Raw genomic sequence first — 27,244 nt, forward strand, 5'->3', positions numbered from 1 at the left:
AACAAAAGAGTAATATTGAAAATCTTTGTCTATTTAAAAACAACCAAAAAAAAGCAAACAAAAAAACCCCTTTGAAAACTGTCCAAAGGATTGTTGAACTAATGACTGGCAGGCACAGACCTGCCCGGTAACTTTTATATGTCTTGCCCTATTATTTCATATACCTATTTTCTTAAATGAAAATAGTAATTTAGAGTGTTTTCTGAACTGGTCATTCAAAATATACATTATCAAAGGGGAGAGTTAAATTACCCGTCCAGTGACTTTAAATTGCACCTGCACGACAAACATAATCACTGTTGCCTTTGGAGTGAAGAGGAAGTTACTCAGCCTACAATTGGAGATGTGTGGGTAACATACAATATAGGATTTAAACCTAAGTATAAAGACCTTTAATAAACAATTATAGCAGTTTAAATTGCATACTTTGATACTTTTTATGAGAAAAGAACAGGGGAAAAAATCTTTTGAGATCTTGTAGAGTTTTGGGGTTTTGGCTACCGTAAGTTTCTACCAATACTGCTGTTGCCACAAATAGAAAGGCTTTTTAACACTCATAACTATTCTGCAAGTCTGGAAGATCTGATTTTCAGAACGGACATGCAAGATGACTCTATAGACTAAGATTTTGATTCTAAGACTTCACCAATTAACTACCGAGGCACGCAAAATACTGAATTTCCCTTGAAGATACTGCTTGAGTTCCATGCACGCCTAAGCAAGCTCTCCGAGATGAAGACCTGTTCCAGATTGCCCAGGCCAGCAGTGAGCAGTCTGACTATAGCACACCTGCCGCTCAACATGGACATCGGTCCAAACCATTTATGTGCACGGTATCGCATGTGTACTTGGCATGGTTGCTGAAAAAGCAAGCATGTAAAAACATACAGTCTAAACAAAGTATGGTGAAATATAAAGAACATTTGGTTTTCTTCAGGTTCCTATAAGATGGATACAGTAAAATGAATACAACCCAAAATGTCTTCTAGAAGACTGACTGTCACTTACTGCCCAAACTACTCCAGGAAATCTACAGGGCTATTCTGATGTACATAGATAGAGCTCCAAATGAGAAGAAATTGGCCCTTGATGCTTTGCTTGTTTTATGTGGCAAGCTGATTTGTTTAAAAGTACGCTAACTACATCTGAAAAGGCAAATGACTATTTATTTCATGGGATATTGAACTGCCTATTTATTTACACATTTTAAACACGATCAAGTACAGCAGTTTGGCAAGCTTCTACTGAGAAAGAAATGTAGAAATATTTTAGCAAATGGTGGTATGTCTCAAGATTAAGTGGTTTTTAAAAACCATTACCATTTTAATGTCTGCAGATTGCACTATTCCTGAAACTAATATACTCATGCCCTGAACAATCTGAATCTAATTTGTATTGTTATTTATCTGTTACTGCCAAATAAGTGCATTCAGTGGACAAGTCTGAATTTTGCCATTATATACCCTCATGAAGAGTTTGGTGTCCTCCTTAACTATAATTCCACTGCCATTTACCTCTTTTTATTGCCAATGAACAGCACTCAATGCCCAGTCTATAAGAAAGCAAGAGAAGGCATTTGGTTTATCGATGATTCTCCCTGTTAAATAATCGTCTGCTTACTAACACTCCAATGGGCCAAATATATAATACATGGGACAGTGTTTAATCAAATAAGTAGTTCCTATCAATTTAACAGGCAATTTACATGTGAGATACAACAAAGTAAAGGGAACACTTACATTCATCTTGCACAATTAAAACACACATACAAGTCTTTCGCAGGGTTAGGGTGATTGTAGCTACGTACTTCCTTGCTTCCCTCATGAAAATACGGCGCTCTTATATTTACTTTTCTCTTTATTTTGTGTCTTAAGACTGTGTACAAAGCATCACCTGGGAACAAAACAGTTTCTTTGGGTTTTTGGTATTGACCTTAGGGACCCATGAGTGCTGCAATGAAAAGAGAAGGGGGCTTTGCCTCCTGGGTCACTGGAAGTGAGGCCGGATTTTTGATCTGTGTCCAAGTCCAGTATGTCATCACACACGAACAGGAGAGGTTAAAAGGGCAGATTTTTTAAGCATTTGACTGTGCAACTGCTGCCTGATTTGTATAGCCAGAGTTTCTACAGTTGAACATGCAAATTTAGCAACTATGTAATCAAATGGTTCATTGCAACTTTTTGAAATTTTAATGTATATCCTAAATAGTCAGATGAGTAAGTTACTGTGCCTACAGAAGATCTATACCCACACTCACAGCACCTGAGTTAATGTTGAAATTAATGGTATTTTCCTAAATGAAGCTAAATGAGAACATCTGATTTTTCATGCAAAAATAAGATTTGAAATTAGAGAAAATTTTTTTTTGTTTGTTCCACAAACAGATGAGTGGATATACTAAAAAGATCAGGTAACGTTCTCTGGTCAAATATCATAACAGCCATCATCCTTTCTAATTGGAAACAACAACTTTGTCTTTCTAAATATGCTCTCCTTAGACATTTTTAGTGCTTTTTAAGTATCAGCGATTAAATGTTGCAATGCTGAGATCACCAGAAAGCAAAACCTGGTAATGTAACCAGTAAGAACTGCTGAAGAACTTTGGTTGATATGCTTACTTGTATTAAAAATTGGCTAACATGCTGGGGCAATACCTCATGAAACTCCAAGCAGCATTGAGATGCTTATTTAGCCAAAGACTTCAAATTTAATGTCTAATTAAAAACACATCTCCGAGCAGCACACCACCTTTAAAACCCATTGCAAGTGCATTTGGCATTAGTGTAGTTCTGACTCAACAGAAAGAGTGCCAGTCAACACTGATAAAGAAAAAACATTTCTCTCTAGCAATTTATTTCCAACACTGAAGCTGCCATAGAACATTGAACAGTCTATCATCCCAGTTTGCAGAAGTAATGCTTTTTTTCCTCCTCTTTTTCCTCTCTCTTTTTATTTTTTTTTTTTTTTTTAAGTTTTTTGCTATAGATGGGAATAACTTACTGGAAAATATGAAAGCATTTCAGATTTTTTTTTCAAAATCCCAGTTTCTCTGTCTTGTTGACAGTGCTCAGAAAATGTGGGTTGACTTGTTTTTGATTGCTGTTTAAATAACAGATTAATTTAATAATCGTTGGGATATTGAATAACAACAAATTATGGGGTGGGACAGCCAAACCCTGACCCTAATGACATTCTTATGTTAATTCTTATTTTCTTTTAGGCTCCTGCTTTCTTAATAAAACCTATATTTTTGAAAATTGTTTTTAAACATTGCAAATTATCCCAAAGTAGCATTTATTTTTTGCTAGTAAGAGATAAGTTTACATATAGAGAGCATATTTTATATGTCTGTATACATTTAGTGCCTGACTCAAAGTCTGCTTAAGTGTATAGGTGCCCTTCCATCGACGGAAGTTTTCAGAGATGGCTGAAAAGGTGAGCCAGCTATTTACGAAGTAATTAGCATGTTGTCCTTTCTACTGTGTGATTTATTTGTGAGGATACTTTGATTGAAATCAAAGCAATCATGATTAAAAATTATGATTGAAAACTTTTATAAGAATAAAGCTTAGTTTTCATAACTACAGATGGTAACTGCTCCCCTGGGTAACTGTGAAGTGCGGAGTATTTCTATGAGATCCGTAACAGCACACCCAGGACGGGATAAGACTGCGCCTCTGACTCTCACTATGTGACCTTGTTGACTATGACTGCGACGTTGTTAGCAATAACACAGTATTTGTGCTCCAAAATATCTTATCTAAGTAACAGTATATGGTTTCAGTTAACATCAGTTATCATTTTTACTTCTACTACGAGACTGCTTTTAGTCTCCTTTTTCAGACGAGGGCTCTATCGTAGTGCCCAACCCTGTAGGAACAAAAGACGGTGACTTGAACGAGTAACTTGTGACACAAACTTTCTTGCAGCAGAGTATTTGCACAACTTTGGTCTGCAAACCTGTTCACAATATACTGACTTTTCCAGTGTCTTTCAAATAGGTTTGCAATACTCGAGTGGGTGTATATTCAGCCACATATTTACAAATATCTTTGCTAGTTGTAATCAAGGTTTGCAAGTATATATCAAACAGATTAATCTGTAACACAATGCAAGGACACAGAAAATAATCCCACTGACTCAAAGGGATCTCAGCTGGGAGCCCAGGATGCAACAGATGCCGTGCAGCTTAACCATTGAACGCAGTGTCCGTTCGAGGCTCACTGCATGTAAGGCTGAACCCTAATTTCGACTGATTGAGCCCATCATTCTTAAATTACAAGTATTAAGCAATACACTTGCTTGTAAAAATATTTATCGGTACTGAGGCCATGAAACAGAAAACTGGGTCAGAAGATGTAGGTCTGCAAAGGACTTTGGGTCAAATTCCTTAGCTGTTCTGCGGGAAAGTGTCCTGGGTTATAACAAAAATATTTGGAATCCAATGCAGCCTGCAATCTTAGATGCAATTTGTAGATTGTTAATGACAGTGGGTAAACGGTATAACGAAGAACTTTCCCATGAGAATCTAATAGTTCTTCTGGATTATTTCTTTAGGTTTTGCCATTGCTTGTGGAGAAAAATAATGGGTGCCTTGAGATCAGTTTGTAGCTTACAGGGTTTTCTTTTATTTTTTTTTGTTCCACTGTGGAACACAAAATGTTTTTCTATGAAAAAGATCTTAGCGCATTATTTTTGAAATACTATAATTTTCACTAAAGTCAGTTTCCAACTCAGTGCTGTCCAAGTATTGCAGAATTGTGTTATTTTTGAAAGTTATTTCCTTTGACCTGAAGTTACCTAAGAAGACAGACTGAAATCTACATTCCTTTGAGAAAACCTGGTCCTGTTAAATTAATCTTTTCATGGAATCATGTCTGTCTGCAATATTTAAACATGAGATGTATGATAACTTGGTGCACAAATTCTCAGTAATCTTCTGCTAAATGATCACAAAACAAGGCTGCTTGCATTCTCCAATGCTGCCATGAAGCACTCATAGCAGTGTAACATACATTGTATTTGATATGTCAAGTGGAAAAGTCACGGCTTGATTTTGTCGAGTTTGTACTTTTCAGGCAGTGGGACCTATTGTTACACTTAAAGGGTTCCCTAGGATCGAGTTACAAAGCACTTTCATACTTCCATCCCACAAAGCCACATAAAAACAATTATTCATACTAGACATTAATAATTTCCTTATAATTAAAAGTTGGTCAGCAGCAAATTAAAAGTGAGTGTTGGCACTTAAAATATATCTCCAGTGTACTTACTCCTATTTCCTGTTTTAAAACAATGAAGATATCAAAGAGAAAATTTAGGAGCAAGTCCAAAAGCACACCTATCGACTTCAAAGAGAGGAAGTTTTCACCTTTATTTGCTAATTGCATATTGATTTAGTCTGGAAAAGGAGAGTTGTAACAATTTTTGTTTGACTTATAAATTCTTCTTGACATTTATATTGATAGACAAATTATTGCTGTAAATACTGCTCTCCTTTGCAATGATCACCTCTCAGCATAAAGGAAATCCAGTGAAGAGACTTACTGAAGTACAGCAACTTGCATAAACAATACCTATGCAATTCTTCAATAACAACGCACCACAACTACAGTGAAAACGTCACTGCACATAGGCATTAAATGCAGAGAGAAAGACATTTTCAGTATGAAGGAGGAAAGCTAGACTGAAGTCTTTCTCTTTTAACCCTACGAGGGACAACTTTGCAGCAGCAACGGTAGAACTGCCAAGGTTGCAGCGCTGCCATGTGAGATTTGTTACTATTAACTCAGCTGCCCAGCACTGAAAGTTTGGAGGATAGATTTAACCCTCTCCCACTCTGTCAGCCTCACAATTCTAAGAAGGAAACGCTGTTTGGCTTTCAAGTAAAGCAACCAGATCTCACAGTACCACAAGGGCACTTCTAACCGATCCCGTATAGAAGCGCTAACTGCACTAACCTTTCTGTACCTAAATCTTGACAGAATATGCCTTCGAACGCTGCCTGTGTCCAGGAGAAGTCTTAAAACACTCACCATTCCTTGAAATTAGCATAAGCCTCTACTGGTTTTACATTTTTTGGTAGAAAATAATAGGCACTGCTTTAATTTAAGAATATCAAACTTTTAAATGACCCCTGTAATAAGAGAAATGACACCCTGACAGAGGTCATTATGTAAGATAAAACATAACAGACTTGTTCGTTCTTCAACATAACCTTGAATAATTCAGTTTTACTGCTTTGTCACAAACAGTTGTATAAAAAAAAATTGAAAGGGCTTACTTGAAACAGTCATCGCAAGCAATATTCCCAGTGGTCTCCTTTATAGTGCGTTCGGAAACAAAAGCTGGATATTCAGTATCACAGGGCTCTAGGGTTTGTTTCAACCTCTGCGCTATAGGCACAGGAAAAAATATCTTGATGTTAACATGGGCAGAACAGCACACAAAATTCTGAACAACATGAGATGCTGAATTACAGAGCTCACAGAGAACGGAAATGTTACTCAGCTTCTGCCACCCTGTGAGATTTCCTAGGCAGTGCATAACACTATTTTTTCAATTAAAAAAAAAAAAATTATCCATGGAATGTAATTTTGTAAGACATAACTGTTAAAGCAGTTATTCATGGTTTAGCCATTCCCAGGCTACTTTACATTTATGCACAAGGTTTTATTCTTTCTCAGTAGATTCAAGAAGGACTTACTGACCTCCTGATGTCAGTGATGCTGTGCATCACTAACTATTATGTATGGGGGTTTACACTTATTTGATATCTAAATTGTGGTACACCTTACTGAAGCTCAAACACTTTTTTGGATTACAGCTTGGGAGGCTTTGCAGAGTTTCATCACTTAGAATAACTCTGTGCGGGGCGGGGGGGGGGGCAGAAATGTTACTTTACTCAGAACCAATGCTTGTTATCTGCTTCCCAAAATAGTAATAATTCAGACTCCGTAGCCCTTTTAATCTGAATCCTTGCAGTGCAAGGGAAAAGAAAGTGTCACTATTTACATCTTAAAGATTGGTAAACTGAGGTACCGGGAAGCAGTGAGACTGGCTGAAGGTCACACTACAGGACAGCAGCAAAGCTGGGAACTGAAGGCAGCTCTTCTGACTCTCACACCGATGTATCTGTTGGACAATGCCTCTCCCTCACTCCCTCTTTTTTTCCTTCCCACCCCTTCATTCTTCCTTAACACAGACATACACTTGCACATCAGCACAAATGTTAAGCCTATCTGAAACTAATTGCTAAGTGAGAAAACAAGACGAGGTAGACAAAAATAGATTACACTAAACAGGCTCTTGGACTCGACAGATCTTCCATTCGAGATAATGTTTCAGAGACAGTGGTGTATCTACTGCACAATGTCAGGGGAACGACCAAAACTGCGTTTGCAATCTCATGCTAGGACATGCATTTCTGAACTGTTCATAATTTTTTATATAATTAAAAAAATATTCCACCAAATGCACAGATCTCAAGGGAGGTACTAAAGTTGGTCAGAAAAGTTTTGTTATTTCTGATGTTTTCACGATGGTCGTGACACAGTGAACGGTTTAGTGTTTTTTTAAAAATTGTCTGGCTAGCTCTACTGCACCTTCTCCCTTTCCCTTCTGTTCTCCTTATCTGTTGCCAAGAATGACTGAAATTTATCACCTGTATTTGGGGTCTACCCTCACTTGTATCAACATATGGCTTGTGTAACAAAGACGCTGCCGAAGATACAAGGGTCTCGGATTTCCAGCACCTCTTTAGAGTCCAGAAGATGATGGGGTTGCCCAAGGTTTAGGGCATCCGTTTCTTCTCTCTCATTTACAAATGTGACTGAGATTACAAGTTCTTGTGCCAAAGTATTTTTCATACTAGAGTTTGGTAAATTGGCAGAAGACTCTCTAGGATCTTTGTAATATGCGATGCTTTATTAACATCACAATTTGAGCAGGAAGCAATTTCCCCATTAGAAGAACTGATTTTTTTCTTTTTTTTTTTGTCCTGAGCTTTGTTAAGCATTTTTAAGTAAAAAGATGTGCACGTTCATTAGTTTTGATTTCATGAAGTGCAGTCATAGTTATTACAACTCTTTGTGGTAACGTAGCATCCACAGAAGAACATACCTAAGCACGTGCTTCTCTCTCCTGCTGACTTCTCTCTAATGAAATCTCTCTTGCTTTTGCTTTACTAACACATGTTGGTTTCCAAACAACTACCACTCGCTACCTAACCAAATTTGAACTGGACAAGCAGTCCCATAAAAATGATGACATTCCAATGAGCATGATGAGGGAGTATTTTCAATAGTCTTCTTACTCATAAAAGAAATGGAGCAAATAAATTGCGTAGTTAAAACTTCACTTTCAACTAAAACATGAATGCAAATCCCTCAATCACGCTTGTCTGTCAAAGTGCTGTAATGACAGTTTTGTCTTTAAGAAAGGTTGTAAGTTATTAATGCCTGTCTTCTGTAGTTAGTACATGCTTAAAATACAAACCAGACGTTCATTTTCATGAGATGAAGAGGGATGCCGTCTTTAAAGGACATTTTCCATTTCATCCAATGCAAGTGCCATTGGAAGTTTCATGTCAGGATATAGTAAGGCGTATTTGTACAGTACACTTGAAAAAACATCCAAAAAAGTTACCTGTTCCCTACACTGGCTGCTTTGCACTGCTCTGCGAACACCAAGGACTAAGACTGGCATACCTGCCGTTCCTCTTCAGATATAAGGAACAGCTTTGCATTTTCTGGGTCTAGCACAGCAAACCCTACCGTCCTTTACAGCCATCAGTGTCAGAGACACTTTTTATCATGGTTAGGGAAATCACTGGAAAGTTAGTCTTGGTTTTTAGAAGACCTGTCCTGGCTGATTACGAAGCAGCCCCCAAAGCAAATAGTGCCTGGCGGGTTCTCATGAAGCTCTCTTTGTGTACGTGCATCCAATCTACATCGGATGTAGATTGTCGTTCATGCAACAGAGGAACTGGCTTTGGTGTTGCAATGCGGTATGCAGTTTACATCAGCATGGGAAAGGTTATATTAAGTTCATGCACCTGAATTTCCAGAAGGCTCTTAGCAAACCTCCGCCTCCAGCACCCACCCATCTCAGCCCCCCCTCTTCCCTACACAACATTTACAACATGTTAGGCAGTAGCCTGACACATGCCTTGCCATTTACTGTCATACTTTCAGTTGCTCCAGGATAGATCTTTCTGCTAGAAGAGCTCCAGCATCTTATTACTACAGGGAATACTGGAATATTCCAGGGCATCAGTATGTTCCATTTTCCCGACACCTTAACTTTAGCCAGGATATTATTTTGGAATAAAGACAGCCTAGTAACCAGGCAAAGCAAGTATAAACTGAAACCTAAAGAAGCAATTTTATGCCCTGCTTTGCTAAGGAATATGCAAATCTGCAAGTATGAGGCTGAAGAATACAGTTTAAATCGTTATACCAGTAAATGGCATGCAGCATACTTTGCCTGTGAAACAGCTCTTGTAAATTAGCCCTTTACTTTTAAGCAACACTTCTGAAATGCCATAAAAAGTCTGCTAAAATATAAGACAGTTGACATTGAAAACTTCCAATTCTTATGAGAACTGTTAAAATGTCATTATTGTTTCAAATGAAGCCTCCGCATTTTTAAAAATTATTTTGAGTAAATTGAATTTTAATCCATCTAGATTTTATTACTTTAAAATGTCTATTTTGAATGGAATGATTAAACAAAATACAATTTGAGCTAGTCTTGTTTAAAAATAAAAGCATAAAATTTACTATCTTAAGCCTTAAAAAAATTTTTCATATGAAATTATACTGAGATGATCATGTTCCTGTGGGCTTTTGTTGAAATGGCGTTTTCCAGCACAACAACCCCCTACATATTACAGCAGCTCTAGAAAAAGTGTAATATAAGCAGAAAAAGGCTAGTGCCATTGCTTTATTCACAAAGAATGATTTGGAATGAAGAGAAACATTAAAAAAAAATCATTATCTGCTATTTTAATATACTGTAGTGTACTCCTACAGTACACACAAACACTTTGTGGTTATTCATAAAAGATCTTAATTATCTTGTGTTTTGGGAAACATTAACAAAGAAGAGGATGCTGACATGGGAGAAAAACTACTGTTATTAGAAATCTATTATTTAATCTAAAACATTTTACACACATCCGAATTTCAAAAATCCAATTTAATCTAGCATTTCTGTAATTATGGCCAGGAAAAAAAAAAATTACACTTACCTTTTGCTGTTAGATCAGAGTGCCACCAACTGCATAGATTGAATTCCACAAGGAACCTAAAGAAATCATTAAAGTTTTCATATTATCCCACAGAATGTTTTCAAACCACTAAACTGGCAGTAGTTTGATACCATTGATTTTATTTTAAATAAAAGCTAACACAGATCTGAAATTCATGTTACTAGCATAACTCTGGGATTATCAACTACTGCTATTCTCATATTTTCACTGGGTTGTTTCTTACTACCAAGAATTTATTCTGAAATTAACCCCATCAATAAGAGATTTACCTATTATTAAGTTATTGATCTTATTGGAAGCATGCATTAAAATTCTCAGTGCATGGCAGCATACTGTATTTTTACTGTTGAACATTATTGAACATTATTTCTTCATTATGCAGGGTATTTTCACTCTCTAGTAAAATGCCATAGGATTATAGCTGTCCTGGCTATAGTACAGTATTAATACTTTCTTATATTAATTCTGGAACTAAAATAATAAAACTAATTTATTTCTAGGAGCAGAAAAGATTGATTAACCAGTGTCTAATCAACTCTAACGAGACGTTTGACTTTGAAGAACGGACTGAAACGTGTCAGTCTATCAGTTATTGTAAGCGTAAAGAATGTGAAAGCAGCATCCAGTTTATCATACAGACAAGAAAGTACAATACTTATAAACACAGAAAGTTTCTGGAAATTTTCGCAGCTGTTATAGCTAGCATCAAAGTCTCATTTTAACATGATTTCTTTCCCTGATATTTACTTTGAAAGCTGCATTTACGATCAACCTCTGCCCTCTGGCAATAGCCATTCAGTTAATTCTCCTTAACTGTTATTCCAAACTTTGATGAAAGCTCATATAATTTATAATTAAAACAAAATGACTACAAGAAAAAAATATTTTATTTCAATAAAGATAAAATTCAAAATCTGCAACTCTGCTCTCTGATAAGAACAATAATAAAACATATAGGTTAATAATACAAGATATATTGTAAGGCTTCCTCTTCTCCATATATTTCTGTGTGATTTCTTAGGCAATCTCTGTTAAAGACAATGCTCATTCTGTATTAACTTCAAATGTCAGAAGAATTAGGCCAGGTAAAAAAATTCAGCAATATCCGGAATACACCTTATCTGGCACGTACTGTGAAAGGTCCATCCTACAGAAATTGAGGAAGTGCCGAACAATGCAGTGAGTCACTAGAACAGTTTGTCATAAACAGCCCACCCAGGCAGCAGTACAAACAGCCAGACATTTATGTAAAATTTAACAGTAACCACAATAATAAATTTGGGCTGTATATTGCGATCTGCTAGCCTTACTAAGCCAAGACATACGGATATCAGTGAAGACCATGAATAATGTAAAAAGTGCAACTGTGCAGTCATATAGCCAAAATTTTCTCAGATTTTAACAATGCAAAATCGGAAAGCAAAAAATTAACAAATATTACTGTATTTAAAATCACATAACAGAAGCAGCACAATGTATGTAAAAGGCAAAAAGTACAAATATTCATTCAGTATTCAAAGTACAAACATTCATTAATTCATACAAATATTAAGTTCTTGATAAAATTTACTTACAAGACAAGCTCAGTCATAATCCATTTTACTGCAGCAAAGAAGGCATTATAAGGCTGAAGAGAAGCAACTCATTTAATAAAAAGGCAAAATGTGCAGTATTTATATCTTAATTGAATTCTTCATGTAAAGACAATGTTATGGATATTCAAATGCATGAGTAGCATGAGAAAAAGAACAATAACTTTTCTTGTGAAGAAGCAAGTATTATTATACTGAATATTAAAATATGTAGCAATGAAATTTCCTTTTCATGTGCTTGGTGATACACACAGATTATCAGTTGGAAAAGGAAAGTTTTGCAAATGATTCTTAAATATTTAACCTCTAGGGGTTCCTATTTCCCAGGCTATTGCTGGAGGAACAGCTCTGGTAGATAACATGAGCTTTACTTAGGCTGCGATTCACAGACTTGCTTCTCTATAATGTAAATCTCTGTTCATTACCTCAGTCTAATTAGGCTAGGAAAAGCTTCTGAAGTTTGAATTTACCTAAATGAAGTTATCTGTGTCATATTGAAGGCTCAGTTGTAAGCACTTTAAGTAGTTTTTCAAGATTCATCCCTCCTCCCTCTGTTTTTCTGGATCAGAACAAATACAGCAAATACTTTGAAAATCCTGTGCTTACAGTACTTTAATACATTTTGAACATTTTACTTTTTAAAAGATGTCAGTAGGATTATTCTTTTATGAAAGAGTCACAGGCAGAAAAGTCGGTTTCCAGAAATTTGGAAAGGAATCTATCCTTGTCCTACTCATTTGTGTTAGGGTCTCCCTGTTGCATAAAATTTTGCAGACTTCCTCAATTCCCTATCAACAGAGTATTTTAGCACATGTAAGAAGTCTTATTGACTTTCTGAGAATTACTCAGATATCTAAAATCAGAGTTAACCGTCCTGACTCAGCACCTTACCGAAGCAGTGCCAGTTTGCACAGCAGTAACTGGCCATTTCAGGTTTTCGGAGGCCACCAAGAGTCTTTCTGCACAGGGCTGATAACTCACAGAGCCAAGGAACTAGTGTCAGTCGGTGGCCTGAAAGGCTGAAATAGCAAGCCAGCAGAATGCAGAATGCCTGAGACAGTAAAGATTTTCACCTGTTAAGGACTGTCTTATAGGAAAAGATAAAAAGCTACAAGGCTTTCCTAGAGATGAAAAGAAAACAAAATTTCAGCCCTGTGGGACATCTTATTTCTTTTCATTCCAAATCAGAAAGCCTGAAATTTCACACCCAAGTAATTAACTTTGTTGCATACTTTTGTTTTCATAATGCCAAATTATTTAGTGTAAAATAATGTATTTATTATTACTAATAGTAAAATATACTATGTATTATGAAACTATTTTAATATGAGAACGAAAAGAAATGTAAGACCTCAATATAGCTGACAAAAATTTCCGTAATATGAATAGAAAATGAGAAAAATAATTTGTTTTGAAATTTTAGTGGAAAAACATTTCATTACATTGACATAAATGCATTCTCATGAAATGCGATTTTACTAAGACAGCCTTTTCCACACAAAGACTGTTCCTTCAAAAACAGCAGCAAAAACTGCGGGAGTTTTATTCTCTCTGTGTAGCTCAACCATCATCGAGAGCCAAACGAAGTGAGCTGGGATGCTCTGTGGCACCGATACGTTTGCAGAAAGTGGTTCTGTGCAGAGTTACCTAGGACCTGAATAAATTACAACAAGAAAATAAGCTAAACAACAAAGTGTCGGGGTATTTTTTAAGAAGCAGCCTTATGCTGGTAAAAAAATGGACCGGAAGATCTGTAAATCTAGTCCACCCCTACTGTATGATTTTAGTCCTACAGCCTAAAAAGCCATGACAGGGAGAGGGGGCCAGCCCTGACAGCCGTTTGCCACGATTTTGGCAGAATGTTGTGATAGATCCTTCAGGCGTCATACAGTCTTTGATGCCTACGCGCCACTTCAATGCTGTTTGAAATAGGAACTTTTTAAAGAGTCTCCGTCCCTATATCTATTCCCGTATTTGTAAAACTACAAGTCTCAAAAGGAAGGATAAACATTTGAGAACAAATAGTTTGCTTATGTAGAAACCGTACTGCATACTGTCTAATAACCTGATCTATATGTGCAAGACCGGGCATAAAAACAGAAAAAAAATACTTTTGAGGAATCTAGCCCTACCTGGTTTTGATGCAAGTTCTCTTTATACTTTCTCTGTAGTTTTGGTTATTAGAAGTGACTAAATCAACAGGAAAATAATAAAATAACCAAATCTCTGCCCATCTTTCATGCTGAACATCACAAAAACACACTTGAGATTTAAAGACGAGCTTGGCTATCTTTAAAAAAACTAAAGAAAGAACACACTCGCCACGTCTCAGTGTGTCCCACAACAGTTGCAGAGTTTTCTCTCCGTAAACACAGGCTGGCCCAAAATTAGAATAGTGAAAATCTCTTGGATTAAAGCCCACTCGTAAGAGAGAAATGCTTCAGCTTTACATGCTGGGTGCTTATGCAAACTGAGCTGAAGCCCCAAGCCTTGGGATGGAAGGCTGTTGCTAACAGTTTTAATATATTTTAAAATGTGATTCACAGCATCCCATTCTATTTCACTGACAATTTAAGTCTCATTGCACAGCCTGGTACTTATTATTATGTCAAGATAGTCTTTTTTTTGGGTTCAGGCTTTAGCGGACAACAGACTGATAAATGCAGGAAATCCAAATTTGCAGATATTTGAAAAACAGAGTCATGTAAATATGTAAATGAAAACATCCCAAAATGCACATGATTATTAAACCATAGAAGCTATATATAGATATTTGGAAGGTGCCAGAACTTTGATATTTACTCGACAGTTTCACTGTGTGTAGGCTTATTTTTTCTAGCTAGATCCTTGTGCATTTAAAAATACTATCAGATAACTTTTCCAGAGGGGTAAAATTGCTAGAGTGTTTTACTGCTGGCTTTACATAAGAATTTTTCATGCTAAGACTGTCATATATTTGTTAAAATGCTTCCTTTTTAATATGCAAAACCTATATGTTATCCAACGCCTTTTCAGTTCTGATAGATTGTTACAGTAATCAGTAAAACATACAAATGATTATAAAATACCTTTGGGGTTATGACCTAGATACATGATTTAGCAACAAGGAAGTGTTGTCCTGGCAAGAGCCAGCTTGTCTCTAATCAGGCTTTGCAGAGGGACACGGTTTCTATTCAGATCTAATTGCAAGACAAGGGTCTAGATGCATTGAAATTCTACTTTAAAAGACATCTTCTTTAAATATGAAGAAAAAAATTTGATAAAATCACTGACTTGTATGCCTTGCCCATGAACCAATCTTTTCGTATAAAAAACCCCTCTAAATTTTTAATTTGAATTAGATTTCTACATGCATATATGTGTTTACATATAGAAAAGACATATGATTCCAGTCCCCCAAAATAAGCACAATCTATTGCCAAATTTACAAAGTCCTAAGAAGGAGGATTCATATGGTACAACGAATATTCTGACAGAACCTCAGAAACGGTGGCCCAGCATTAAAAACTATCGTTATCGTGTATTTGAACTTGCAAATGCTTAACACTTTGCATTGATTTATAATGAACCATTCCTTGTATGCACAGGGATAAACGCAAGAGCTGTAAGCATTCCAAATCAAAATAATGGGTTTACAATGGCCATGAGATATTTGCAACAATTTTCTTTGATGATTGCATGGAAAGGTGCTCAGAAAATTTACTATACTTACGTCCAGTAAGCTATGGGCACTGTCGCTACTCTCTTTGTTTGTTCTACACATGGCCTGGTAGTCATAAAGTGTAATTCTACAGAGAAGAACAGAAAACTGCTTGACTAAAAGAAGAAAACACAGAGGAATAAAAGTGATGACATGGAACAGTCTGCCCACAAGGTAGACAGGAAAATAAAAATTGTAACAGCAGCAGGGAAAAGAGGGAAAGGGGTCATTAAAATACAGGTTACACAAAGGAGAATAAAGGTAAGAAACACTGTGAAAACTTTGTAAGGATTTTATCAGACTACAGAACAAAGCAAAAACGTATGTGGGAGAAACCAGGGAAGGTACACATACGGTGCAACACACAATGATATAAACAATGTGAGGAGGAGGAGAATACACAGTCAACATGATGCTTAAACAATTGGTTCTGGACTGAGATCAGCACATTTAGCCCCAGAAAGTGAAAGAACCTATGCATTTGAGGGGCTTCTCACAACAGACCGCTCCTGAACTCCAGTAAAGGCAAAAAGACACTTCTACAGCTCTCAGTGCACAACTAATCCGTAAAAACATGGTGTTGCTTCCAAAGAAGAGAGAGGTGGAATTTCAGTGTATTCACATTACAGACGATTGAAGCAGGACGGGTTTACTTTTGCTTCTTTTCATGAGGACAAAATATTCCATGTCAAGTACCTGCTGTAATCAACATATGCTGGAAGCCTCCTCAGATGCATAGTAAACAGGGACATTTCCTTCTGTCTGTGATTTTACTCATCATTGATACACTTCAGAGATCTAAATGTAAAATCCAGAACTCGGAGATAGTATATGGAATTGTGATTATTTCTCTAAATCTGTCTGTCCATAGAACAATTAATTAACTATATCCATCCACATAAAAAAGCATTTAACATCTATAGCAGATGTAAACAATCTCTAGCTGATAAGTTGCAACAAGTGTAAATATATAAAAGTTACTAGTATTATTTGTACATATCCATTTGACTTTTGCATCATCAGAGGGACAAAGGAACACAACTGGACATAGATGGTTTATAGATGTATGAGACGGGACTTCAACATTTTGCAATGTGTGCCTTGCTTCTAAGTGAAGAGGAAAGGAGAGCACACAAATTCGGCTATGGAAAAGATGTCCCAGAAGCTGCCAAAACCAGGTCATGAAATGCATTCAGCATCACCATGAGGCATTCTGCACTGCATGCCATGAAACGTTACAACCTGTACCAATACAATGTTGTAATCCATTGTGGTAGAAACCGTATATAATTTTTCTGATCTAATTTTGTGACAGAACCATCACTAAAAGCTTCTTTATTATTCCTATGTTTTCTTTTTGGCTTTCAGGCAAAATATCTAATATATTGGATGTCGCAGCTTCAACTAAATATTTAGTACATGGTCATACTGCTTACATTAGTAATTTTATCTTATATTCAGAATAGAAATGGCTAGGAAGCCATTGTTTTGTGGACTGGCAGAGAGAGGCACATGGTAGACAAACGCATAACTAGAGACCTAAACATGGGTGTAAGTTGAACACTGACCATATTTGGCAGAATCACGCCCACAGCCAGATCCGCGCACACAGATCTGCCAAGACAAACAGAGCAGTACATGGTGTAAGCTGTGCTGCCTGTGTGGCATGCAGTAATACACCACTTTCCCTAGCTTTTTTTCCCCTTTAGTTTTTCCCCCCTGTGACCATGGTCAGAATCCAGCCCCTGCAAGGCAACCTCTACAGCTCAGCCTTTCCAGTCTTGTTTGGCTCCACTATTTTATTCCTCAAGATGCAAGGACCATGTTGCATGTCCACTTGGACCTCCTAGCGATGGTGGCAAGTGATAAGCACACAGACAAGGGCGGTTTACAAACGTTAACGTGCTCTCTGCAGAGCAGTCAAGGAATTCTATTTGCATGAAATGGTCTCATCCTGCTTCATTCCATACCTAGTGTTACAAGCAGAACAGCATTCTGTTTTGTCTTTATTCTTTGTAAATGTTTTTTCAATATAATAAGTCTAGTGACTGTTCGATGTTTTAAAGTGCAATCAGTTTCTCAACTTTCAATTTCATAGACCAGAACCGTTTGGTCAATCCGTGGACTGCATTGTTCTGCTAAGAACCGTTGATCAAATACTATTGCAGCGTGCCATGTGGAACATCTGCTATAATTTCAACTTCACTTTAAATATTGGGAAAAGCCTTTCTCCTCCTCAATATTTGTAATTGTATTACATTTTTAATATAATTATTACAATGTAATAGATGTAATAGTTTCTTTAAATGCTTAAAGATAAAAAGTCATTCAAAGATTGAAATATATACTCACACAAATAATCAGAAATATAATTAATATTGTGCCCCAACATGCTAGATTATATTTTTTTAGATTGGCTTATTGTATTGTAGGGAGTATACAACAATCTAAGAGTGTATTGTCAGCAAGAAGAACAAAAATCTTAAAACATAAGTAGATAAAACCCCCTTCATTTAACAGGGAAAGAAATACTAAACTTTAAAGTGGTGGCAGAGGGGAAGAGTTGTAATAAACAACCTCAAAATCATTATGGAACACCACAAAACTGTTGTTTGGAAATGCCTGAACAACATCTGTGGATGATATTATAATGAGTTTAGTTTTAGTAAATATATTTGAAGGTGTTTCCAGTGTGAAGATTCTGGTTCAGGAGCAAACTAGAAAACAGATAATGTGTCCAGATTTAAAAAAAAAAAAAAAAAAAAAAAAAGGAGCAAATCCTTAGAAAGGTACATGGCAGATACAGAATTCTTAACAAAATCCTGGAATGAGTTCTGTTTTGTGAACAATGTATTCCCCTCTCAGTAACTTTCCAAGTGGGCAGGCTCAACACCTATTTGAAAGTGCCTGAAGATGACTCAAACATCTATAACACAGGATGTGCAAAATATAACAGCAAAAGCATTATTGCCAAACTATTATAAAGACCTGGTTGTTCCGCACTAAAAACAAATAGGAATTTTGCAATACATTTCAAAGATCAGTGGATGAAGCCCATAACAACGTTGAAATCTGAACGCTGCAACATACAGAATCAATTCTGGACTCTGTCACTGTAAGCTCAGTATAAATGGGTTCCAAGGCGTTCACAAATTCAAATCCAGTTTTGTTTTGTTTTTATTCTTGTAAATGTAATAGGAAGGTAAAAGCCTTCCAGCTCTATTCTTTATAAAGGCTGCTACAGTATTTGTAGTCAAAACAGTGGCCTAAGACACTGTGGTGCTTCTGTGTTCAGGTGTCATTTCCAGCGAGTTATTTTATTGCTCCTGTCTTTCTGAGAGCTTAGAAAATAAGCTTTCTTCTCATTCAGACTTAACTCACTGTTGCAGAAAGACAGACTTCCAGATTGCCTTGTTTGAAGTTATTGTGTTACAGTTTTAAATAACTGTTTGCAGCTAACCGTATCCTGTTCAACTGACTATGGTTAGGGAACGTAATTGCCTGTTTCCCACGATCCAATTTTAAGTCCATCTAGATGCCCAATCCATGCTATGTATTACAGCACCTCACAGGAGAGCTTTGCTGTTGCTACGGTTGACATGCTTGAGACTTTCTGACATCACCATGCTGTTAACTGCCCATATTTCCACACCTGGTCACTGAAGTCTACAGAGTAGTTATTTTCAACGTCAGTCACAGGACAAACACAGACGATGTACAACCATCTTTAACTAATGGAAAAAAACTTACCAAAAACTAAATGTGCACCTCCATTGTATATAACTGCAGGCGCCAAATACATTTTAGTAAAAACCTTTTTATTGTCAATTTACTGATATAGTAAATTCCAGTCTTGTATTTTGCAATGTACTTACAATTGAGCATGAATCTGGTTCAAGAAAATTAAACTTCTAAGACCTACCAGCAGCACAGGCTGTATGAACAGATGTACTCTGTTGCTTTCAGACAGATTTTCAGCACAGCTACGGATTTCTACTTGGTAGTGTAAAACACCATCACTAACAATTATAATCGCTGAAAGATCTTCAATGCATAAAATTTCAAATGTTTTGCCATCAGTTCAAGATTTGGGGGTTTTCATATAATGTGTAGGAATAATAAGCTTCTTACCATGGAAGTGAATGTCAAGTCCATTGAAAAAAAGGAAGAAGTGCTCCAAAGAGCCAAGCGAAGGAAGCCAATAATACAGGAAGCCCTAATTATTGACACTATGCTTTACTCAGTACTCCACATAAAAATTATTGGTGACTACAGCTCACTTGTGGTGCAAAGATGTTCATTAACTCAGCCACAAGATATGCAGCCTGTCTGGCATTCTCCCAAGGAGGGGAAGGAGGGACAGTGTGGAATGGTATGAACAACAAACTAGTTTCTAAAATCTAGAGGGGGGGGGGAGGTAGCAGGACATTTTAAGGAATCCCGTACTGTTGGTGCTCTGGCTCTCCCACCTTCATTAACAGACAGATTATTAGTGTCCAGAAGCTGTCAGACTAATGCCTTTCACCACTAAGAAAATCAATGAAAAGCATAAAAATAAATTGCAGCATTTTGACAAAACAAGCTTGTCATCACACATCTTTGCCTTTATTGTTCAGCTATTCCCACTTGCCAAGGTGCTCCAAAGCATAACAAGTGTAAAAACTACCACTCAACCTGTATTTCCAGCATACAGAATGACAACTCATTTACACAGCACATATGTCTGGGTTGCTCCTTAAGTGGGTAAAACTATTCCCATATACTAATACACTGCATTAAATTTGTGGTAATATTTACAGAGATATAAACTCTAACAATGCCCAAACTCAGTTTTAAGACGTTATTTTTAGATGTCACATGGACAAACTATGAGCAGAAAACATACAACAGAGCAGCAAGGGAGTTTCAGAGCACAGGTACCAGATCTGGTAAATGCAAAAAAAAAAAAAAATCAGAACAGGGCTACTCTTGTTGGTAATGACAAGAGGGAAGTGACAGATATTACTGGGTTCTTTTGTACCTACTCGTAAACCTGTACTAGACAGCCTGGTATTTTGTTGCCTTTCTGACAGCTATTTTGTTGATGAAAATGGAATATCATTCTTCAGGGCAGTACAGTAACATATTATTCATTTAGAAATTGAAGATTAAGGGTGCAGGCCTCATACATGCTCTGCAGTGCACATGACAGCTAATACAGAAGATAATTATTGGAAATAGTCTGCTCATTTTCTTACCTTGAATGTCTTCTGCCTGCCCATACAAAAAAATGCCTATTCATCTACCTGCCTATTTTTCATGGTATTTATGCCATAAACGTAGGGTACATTTTGAGATTACTTTTTCTTTTACTAAATAAATCATCACTGAAGATGGGGAAATTTTTTATAATGTAAGAACTGCTACATTGCAGAACTGCTACATCACAGTTGCATTCGTCCAATTCCAAATCCACTAACTCCAATTTGAATTGTTCCTTCAGTCTATCACCGATCTTCTCTGAAGTCTACACCTACATTCAGAAACACTGCCAAATTAATAGAAGGTCAAATTGATGACTGTAAAAATCCACATGGAAATAAACACAATTTTTAAATATGTATCCATCTAACACCTTCACCAAAAATTCAAGAATATCTTATTAAAAATGAATGCTTAAGTAAGAGTGGCCTTAACTAAACAGAAAAATATGCTTAATTTGGAGGCTGTGCTGCCTCAGTGGAAATCAGCATCCTGTTGGTGAGCAACCATGATTTGTCTGTCAGAATGTTCCGCTCTTTGCAAGTAGTTTGGTAAAGAGTTCTGATTTTTTTTTTTTTTTTATGATCTTATAACCTGGAGGCAGAACACTTGCTAGGTTTTGCTTATAAAGCAAATGAAGACAGAGAGATGACAGCCTGCCTCTACGTGCACGCATTTGGAGAACACAGGTGAAGGATTCGGACTGTACCGTGCCATCGGGCCACAGCCAGCGTGCATTATGCACTAGGAAGCACGGGAATAAAGATGAAGGAACAGAGCAAGAAAAACTGAGAAACAAGAGAAGCTCTCAAAGCAACAAGAACTTATTAGAGTGAGCCTTAGCATGTGGGAAAACTGGAATTCAGGGGTGCACCGTTTCAGGGATATATTCTGACAAAGTGATTAAATACCAAAGCACAGATTCTTCTTCAGAGGCCAAGAGGATGCCTGGTGGAAACAGAACTGTTAAGAGGAAATGATGCTGCTTCCATAGTTGTCTTACAGAATTGCTTAGTTTTCCTCCTACTGGTAAGGATGAAAGTATTTTGAAGTCAAGAGATATTTAATTTTCTTTTAGATTTATTAAGTTAATTTGGGGGGGGATCTCATGGCTCTGATGCTAGTGTTTTGGGGTTGGTTTTTTTTTTTTTAGATTTTCATGCTTTGAGCAGTTGAATCTATTTTTTCCACTGTTTTTATGTAAACAAAGTGCTGAGGAAACTATAAAGAAACTGTTTTCCAAGTTATGTGAAGCAGATACTTTTCCACAAGCACATCCTAATTTATTTAATAGTGAATTTAAATTATATTTAAATTATTTAACTGTGTGCAATATTCAGGGTATAAGATAAACATCATTTTACTAAATGAAATCATAGAACATGTCACGTTGCTGTGGAGGCACTGATATAATTTTTCTCCCTAAATATAAATCCCATAAACTAAGAAAATATACATACATACATATGTACACATTATTCAAAAGAAGTACTGAGTTTAAAGAAACTGAGGAGGGAAGGAGGTATTTAAGCTCACTTTAGAAAATAAACAGCGAACACAAAAATTGAATTTCATCCTGCTGCAGGTTGAAAAGAAATACAGTCAGCAGCAAACAACCCCCTTTTGTTTAACACTTCCAGCTCAACCCTAAAAAGAACTTCTATACCTCTCCAAATTAGTGGTAGTTGAGAGAACGCACAAAGGGTTATTTCATTCCTTTTGTGAACGGAGAACCTGAAAGCTGGCATGAATCAGCAAGGTGGTAGCACATATCTCACTGCCACTCAGATACCTGGTGCAAAAGGAAGAAAGGACTCCCATCCCCATGGTCACTGGGGACGTTACTAAACTCTTCTGCAGTGAAGGCAGCACCGTAGAACCTTCTACTTCTAAACTAAACAGAAAGGGAGCAAGACGAGATGAAAGGGGCAAAGCTATGTAATTCACCTGCTGGGCAGTGAATGCCATATAAGAAGCAAATTGAAAGAAAGGATGGCTCTGGATGTTATCAGAATAAAAGGCTAAAGAACAGTGCTTGCGCTCTGATTTTGTCTCCATGGTAAGAGCAGCAATGACAAGTATAATGCATGCAATATCTATACTGTTGTGCTCTCAAGGAAATGGTACTGGTAATAGATTTTGCCATTGCATTATTCAGTGCTATTTTCTTTACTTCTTATTCCATATAAAATAAATTTTGGAAAAGCAAAACACACTGCCACCCAAACAAAGTAGTAATCTTAAAAATATGGTAAATGTGTCTGACTCTCTTTCATGAGAGCCAGCAAAAATTTGTCTTCATATTGCTAGAATAATTTATTTTAAAGGCCTCATCTAGCACAGCTCAAAGACAGCTTGGGGTTTTCTTTGTTGCTGCACAGAGCTATCTGCTGTACAGCGGGAAAAGCAGGTGGCTCATTTAGTGCAATTACACCACTTTGATTCTCTCCGATTTTTAATTGATTGGCAATGGCCAGTTTATTATGTTTAAATAATTGGCTCATTGTGTTTACATTTTCTTTAGCATGCAGCTCAGTTGCACTGAGCTAGTGGCTTCATTATCTGTAACTCCCTTGGAGCTCAAGACGAGCAAAACGATAAGCCAACGATCCATGCCAATTTGGCGCCCACCGCAGTTTAGATAGAATACCCGAGACATGCAGTCTTTGTTTTCTCAATGGTGGTGCCTAATACCATCGATTGATCAGGAGATATTACATTTGAAATGCTTTGCTAGGCAGGACAAAACAAATTGGGACAAATGAAAGCATTACCCCTTGATTTTGACTGTATGTTTTTGTTTGCATTAAATAAAATGCTTCATCTCTTGTATAAACAGATCATTTCATCGTAGAACCCAGTCTATAAATATGTATTACTTCACTTCCTTTTACAGCATATGTTAAGAATGTAGTGCTAAACACAAAAAGGTTGCCACCCTCAGAAAACTAGGATTTGGGATGATTCAGAGAGTGCTAGATCTTTCCATTTCAGGTCAGTCATTTACTGGGAGTGGTATTCAGCTATAATGCGCAGAGGCAGCATGGAAAGCTTTCTGCCTTTAGGAGAGCTGGTTTACCAAGGAAGCACGCAAACCATCTGTTTAGAGAACCTCTGTATACACCCTCACATGTAATAACTAAATTCAGTGGTTGATGGGATCAGCGATGAGTCTTTTTTTAATACTAGAAACACACAGGAAAATAAAAGGGAAAAGTGTAATACATATGATCAGCACTACTCTCATGCTCTAAGAGGACAAAGGGGTGAGGAACAGTTCTTAGACCATGTGAAAGCCATGAAGACTCCAGTGTTGAGTTACAGGTTAAAGGGAAAAGGGCTTTCTTACTTCCCCAGGACTCATAATTTATTTCAAAGGACCACACATAAAATCACTATTACTTTTTACTGTCATCGTGACAGTAAGACCAGGTCAATAGTCACAACAACGTTGAAAGGGGAGTTGGCGTGTGAATGAAAATTAATTACCAGCAGAACACTTTCCCTTCAACAGTAGGGCATTTTACACTGCCCAGTTTGAGGAATCTCCAACTTTTTACAGGTCAAAATGTTTACCGTTGCATCAATGACTCACTTTAAAGCCATTTAAAACTGTTCAGTAGTCGCTATGGCCCAATCCCTTTCCCACTTGAGCACAGTGGGAGCAAGAGAGGCACACAATTTCAACATCATAGTCAAATAAATTGTTGTTTTAAAAAGGAACTTACTACAGGCTGTCTCCAATACTCTTCACGTTCAATGTGCATGGCATCGAGTTACACTCAGATCATATGGAAAAAAGGTATAAATGAGAATCCAGCCACACTGCCAGTCTTGGACTTCTTTTACATGACTTTGGGTTTGGTTTATTTCATTTTGTTGTTACAACATTTTTAAGAGATAGAAAGTTGAGTTAATTCTTACCTCTTAAAGGAGCCCATTGTTAGTAACTTGTTCATCACAGCCCCTTCAACCTCCCCAAAAAAGTAACCAGTCTGTAAGGGGAAAGTGTAAGAAATTACCAGAAGTAAATGCAAAACAACACTAGATGCAATTTAAGCTGGCATATTGGAGGATCTGACAACAGCGGCTTTGACAGTTACATAGACAGGTTTTTCAGGACTACTGCTACATAAAAACTGAAGAGGACTTCACAGTCATGGCAGGTTATAGGGATTACGTTATTACCCCTGAGCAGATGTGAAAGCTTAAACGATATACTGAGGTACATTATATAACATCTAATATCAGAAATAAAAGCCATCCAAACCTAAAGCTTGTAAAGAAAACACGCTAATCTGATCACAAACCCTTGTGATTAAAATGTTACTCAAAAAAGATGTAAACAGGTTGTGAGAGGATTTCATAAACAGCCATTAAAAAGCATTGTTTATAATTCCTGCATGACCTGTTTAAGGAGCTGGAACAGTACATTTCATCAATCCTATAAATTTTAACTCCATTCAGAGTCATTTCATACTTAAAACCACTCAGCCTGATGAATTACTCATTTTGTCCTTGTTCAGTAGATGTGGACTAATAAAAATAAATCTCTGTTGAGAAAACAAACATTCATGTTCTGAATTTGGTATGTAATATGGAAGTGACTCCATCATCTGCAGCCACTCATATGACAGTGGAAAATCTTGCATGTACAGCATTTTTCTAGTTCGAGGAGACATTTTTTATTTTAGACCCTCAACTCCCAGAAGGATTGGGTATGTTCTCTGCATTGTTTAAAGGGAGAAATCCCACAATTTATGGGGGGGAAAGGGCACTACGCTCTCAAATTGCATGGATTCCATAGGTTTTGTATGAACTAAACCCCAATTCCATTACAAGGAACTTAGCTGACCTCAAGTATGCACCTGGGAGTTCACAGGCAGAAAAGTTACAGCCCTAGCCAAAAAAAGGCATTCCTCCACCTAAAAGGCAAGTATTGCTGCTTTTTTTTTTTTTTTTTTTTTTTTTTTTACTCAGGGGAAACTTGGAACATTTTCCAAAACATGCGGGTGTGTAAAGTCTCCTAGAAACAAGAGGAGCATTTGTAGCTTATATGACTAAAAATACTAGCTCCAATAGCCCTAGCTGACTGATGAAGAATTATCCTAACCATTGGAGAGGCAGGCAATGTCAGAAAGCCCAAACCATAAATGACTAGTATAACCTTAGATAGTAAGAAACTTGATTTATCAAGTTGTGTTTCAGTCTTATAAAGACATTTCAGTGACAGTTCTCTCCACAAAAGCTCCATTTGTAAATACTAGTTCTCCCTCAAAGCAGTAACAGTCAGATTATCATGATTTTAATACATTAGGATTTAGTTGCAATTCAGATTCTTAGAGCAGTTCAGGTCTTTTTTGAAAAGTCCATAGAAAAACAGTGTTGAAACAACCCCAGACAGGTAAGTAATTGATAACGCGTCATCCCACTTCCCTACCCCTTCTCTAGCCACGATAAATATAGAGTGTGTACGTACATACACATATAAAAATAAAGATATACTATTGTAATTATCATCACCTTACTATAGCGTTATATAACCATAGACACAACTTTACTGCCCATCTTAGGCTTAGATCTGTTGTAACTAAAAAAATAGGTCATAACACATTTCTAGGCTAGTTCTGGTCCAACAGTTGTTTACATGATTGTCCTGGTTTCAGCTGAAAGGGTTACTGTGAAGAAAATTAACCCTCTCAGCCGAAACCAGGACAATGATATTCTTCACAGGAATATGTAATGGCTACTATCAGGTAACCTACCAAAGGAAAAATCTCTTCCTAATCATAATTTATTGGCTGTAGCCAACTATCAACTAGCAAATCAGTTACAGAAGACACAGTTAAGTACCTGTGAATAATAATAATAATAATGATAACAATAACAACAGGGGGAATAATGAGACAAAAATGTTTTAGATGTATCAAGATTATTCTACAATGAGTGTTTTTCTTAGGTCATTGCTCAACTAAGTAGAAAATACAGATTTGATAGATAGATAGAGGGAAAAAAACCCAAACAGCTGCTTCTAACATAATGCAGTTAATGTTTAAACAATGTTACATTTTAGTTCATATTATTTTTGAGTACATCCTAGAATTATATTCAGAACATGCTTGACATTCTAAAGGGATTGAAGCAATAAATTTGAAAAAGTAAAATGAAATAATCAATTTTGGTGCTCAGTTTTGCATGTAAGAAGACATATCATGAAGAATGACTATTGCATAACATAGTAGAGCACGCTGAACACTAAATACTTTAGTACACATTGGAAGGATAATAGTTTCAGAAAAATTGTATTTCCCTTGTCTATTATGTGCTAATAGACTTTTCAAAGTCTCAACCAAGGACAAGGGAGAGAGGGATCACGAGGAACCGTACAATTACTTCTGCACTGTGCAAAGGTGAAAAATATCTGTATATTTTTACTTT

The 27,244-nt window shown here is 36.7% G+C and overlaps 1 protein-coding gene across 3 annotated transcripts in view; it reads right to left on the minus strand.

The window, feature by feature from the left end:
• The window catches only part of CACNA2D3 (calcium voltage-gated channel auxiliary subunit alpha2delta 3), a 460,032-nt gene that overhangs the window by 12,626 nt on the left and 420,162 nt on the right, over positions 1-27,244 (minus strand). For 2 of the 3 annotated variants that reach the window (XM_054838171.1, XM_054838172.1), the window contains 5 exons: positions 24,731-24,801; positions 15,578-15,653; positions 11,848-11,900; positions 10,253-10,308; positions 6,284-6,395 (listed from right to left, as the gene is read on the minus strand). In XM_054838171.1, coding sequence (XP_054694146.1) covers positions 6,284-6,395; positions 10,253-10,308; positions 11,848-11,900; positions 15,578-15,653; positions 24,731-24,801 — 368 coding nt within the window. Of the gene's footprint in view, positions 1-6,283; positions 6,396-10,252; positions 10,309-11,847; positions 11,901-15,577; positions 15,654-17,133; positions 17,180-24,730; positions 24,802-27,244 lie in introns of those variants that run through there. The other variant, XR_008578815.1, reaches the window with a different exon arrangement.

This window comes from Grus americana, chromosome 11 (assembly GCF_028858705.1).
Source record: "Grus americana isolate bGruAme1 chromosome 11, bGruAme1.mat, whole genome shotgun sequence".
NCBI classification, from domain to species: domain Eukaryota; kingdom Metazoa; phylum Chordata; class Aves; order Gruiformes; family Gruidae; genus Grus; species Grus americana.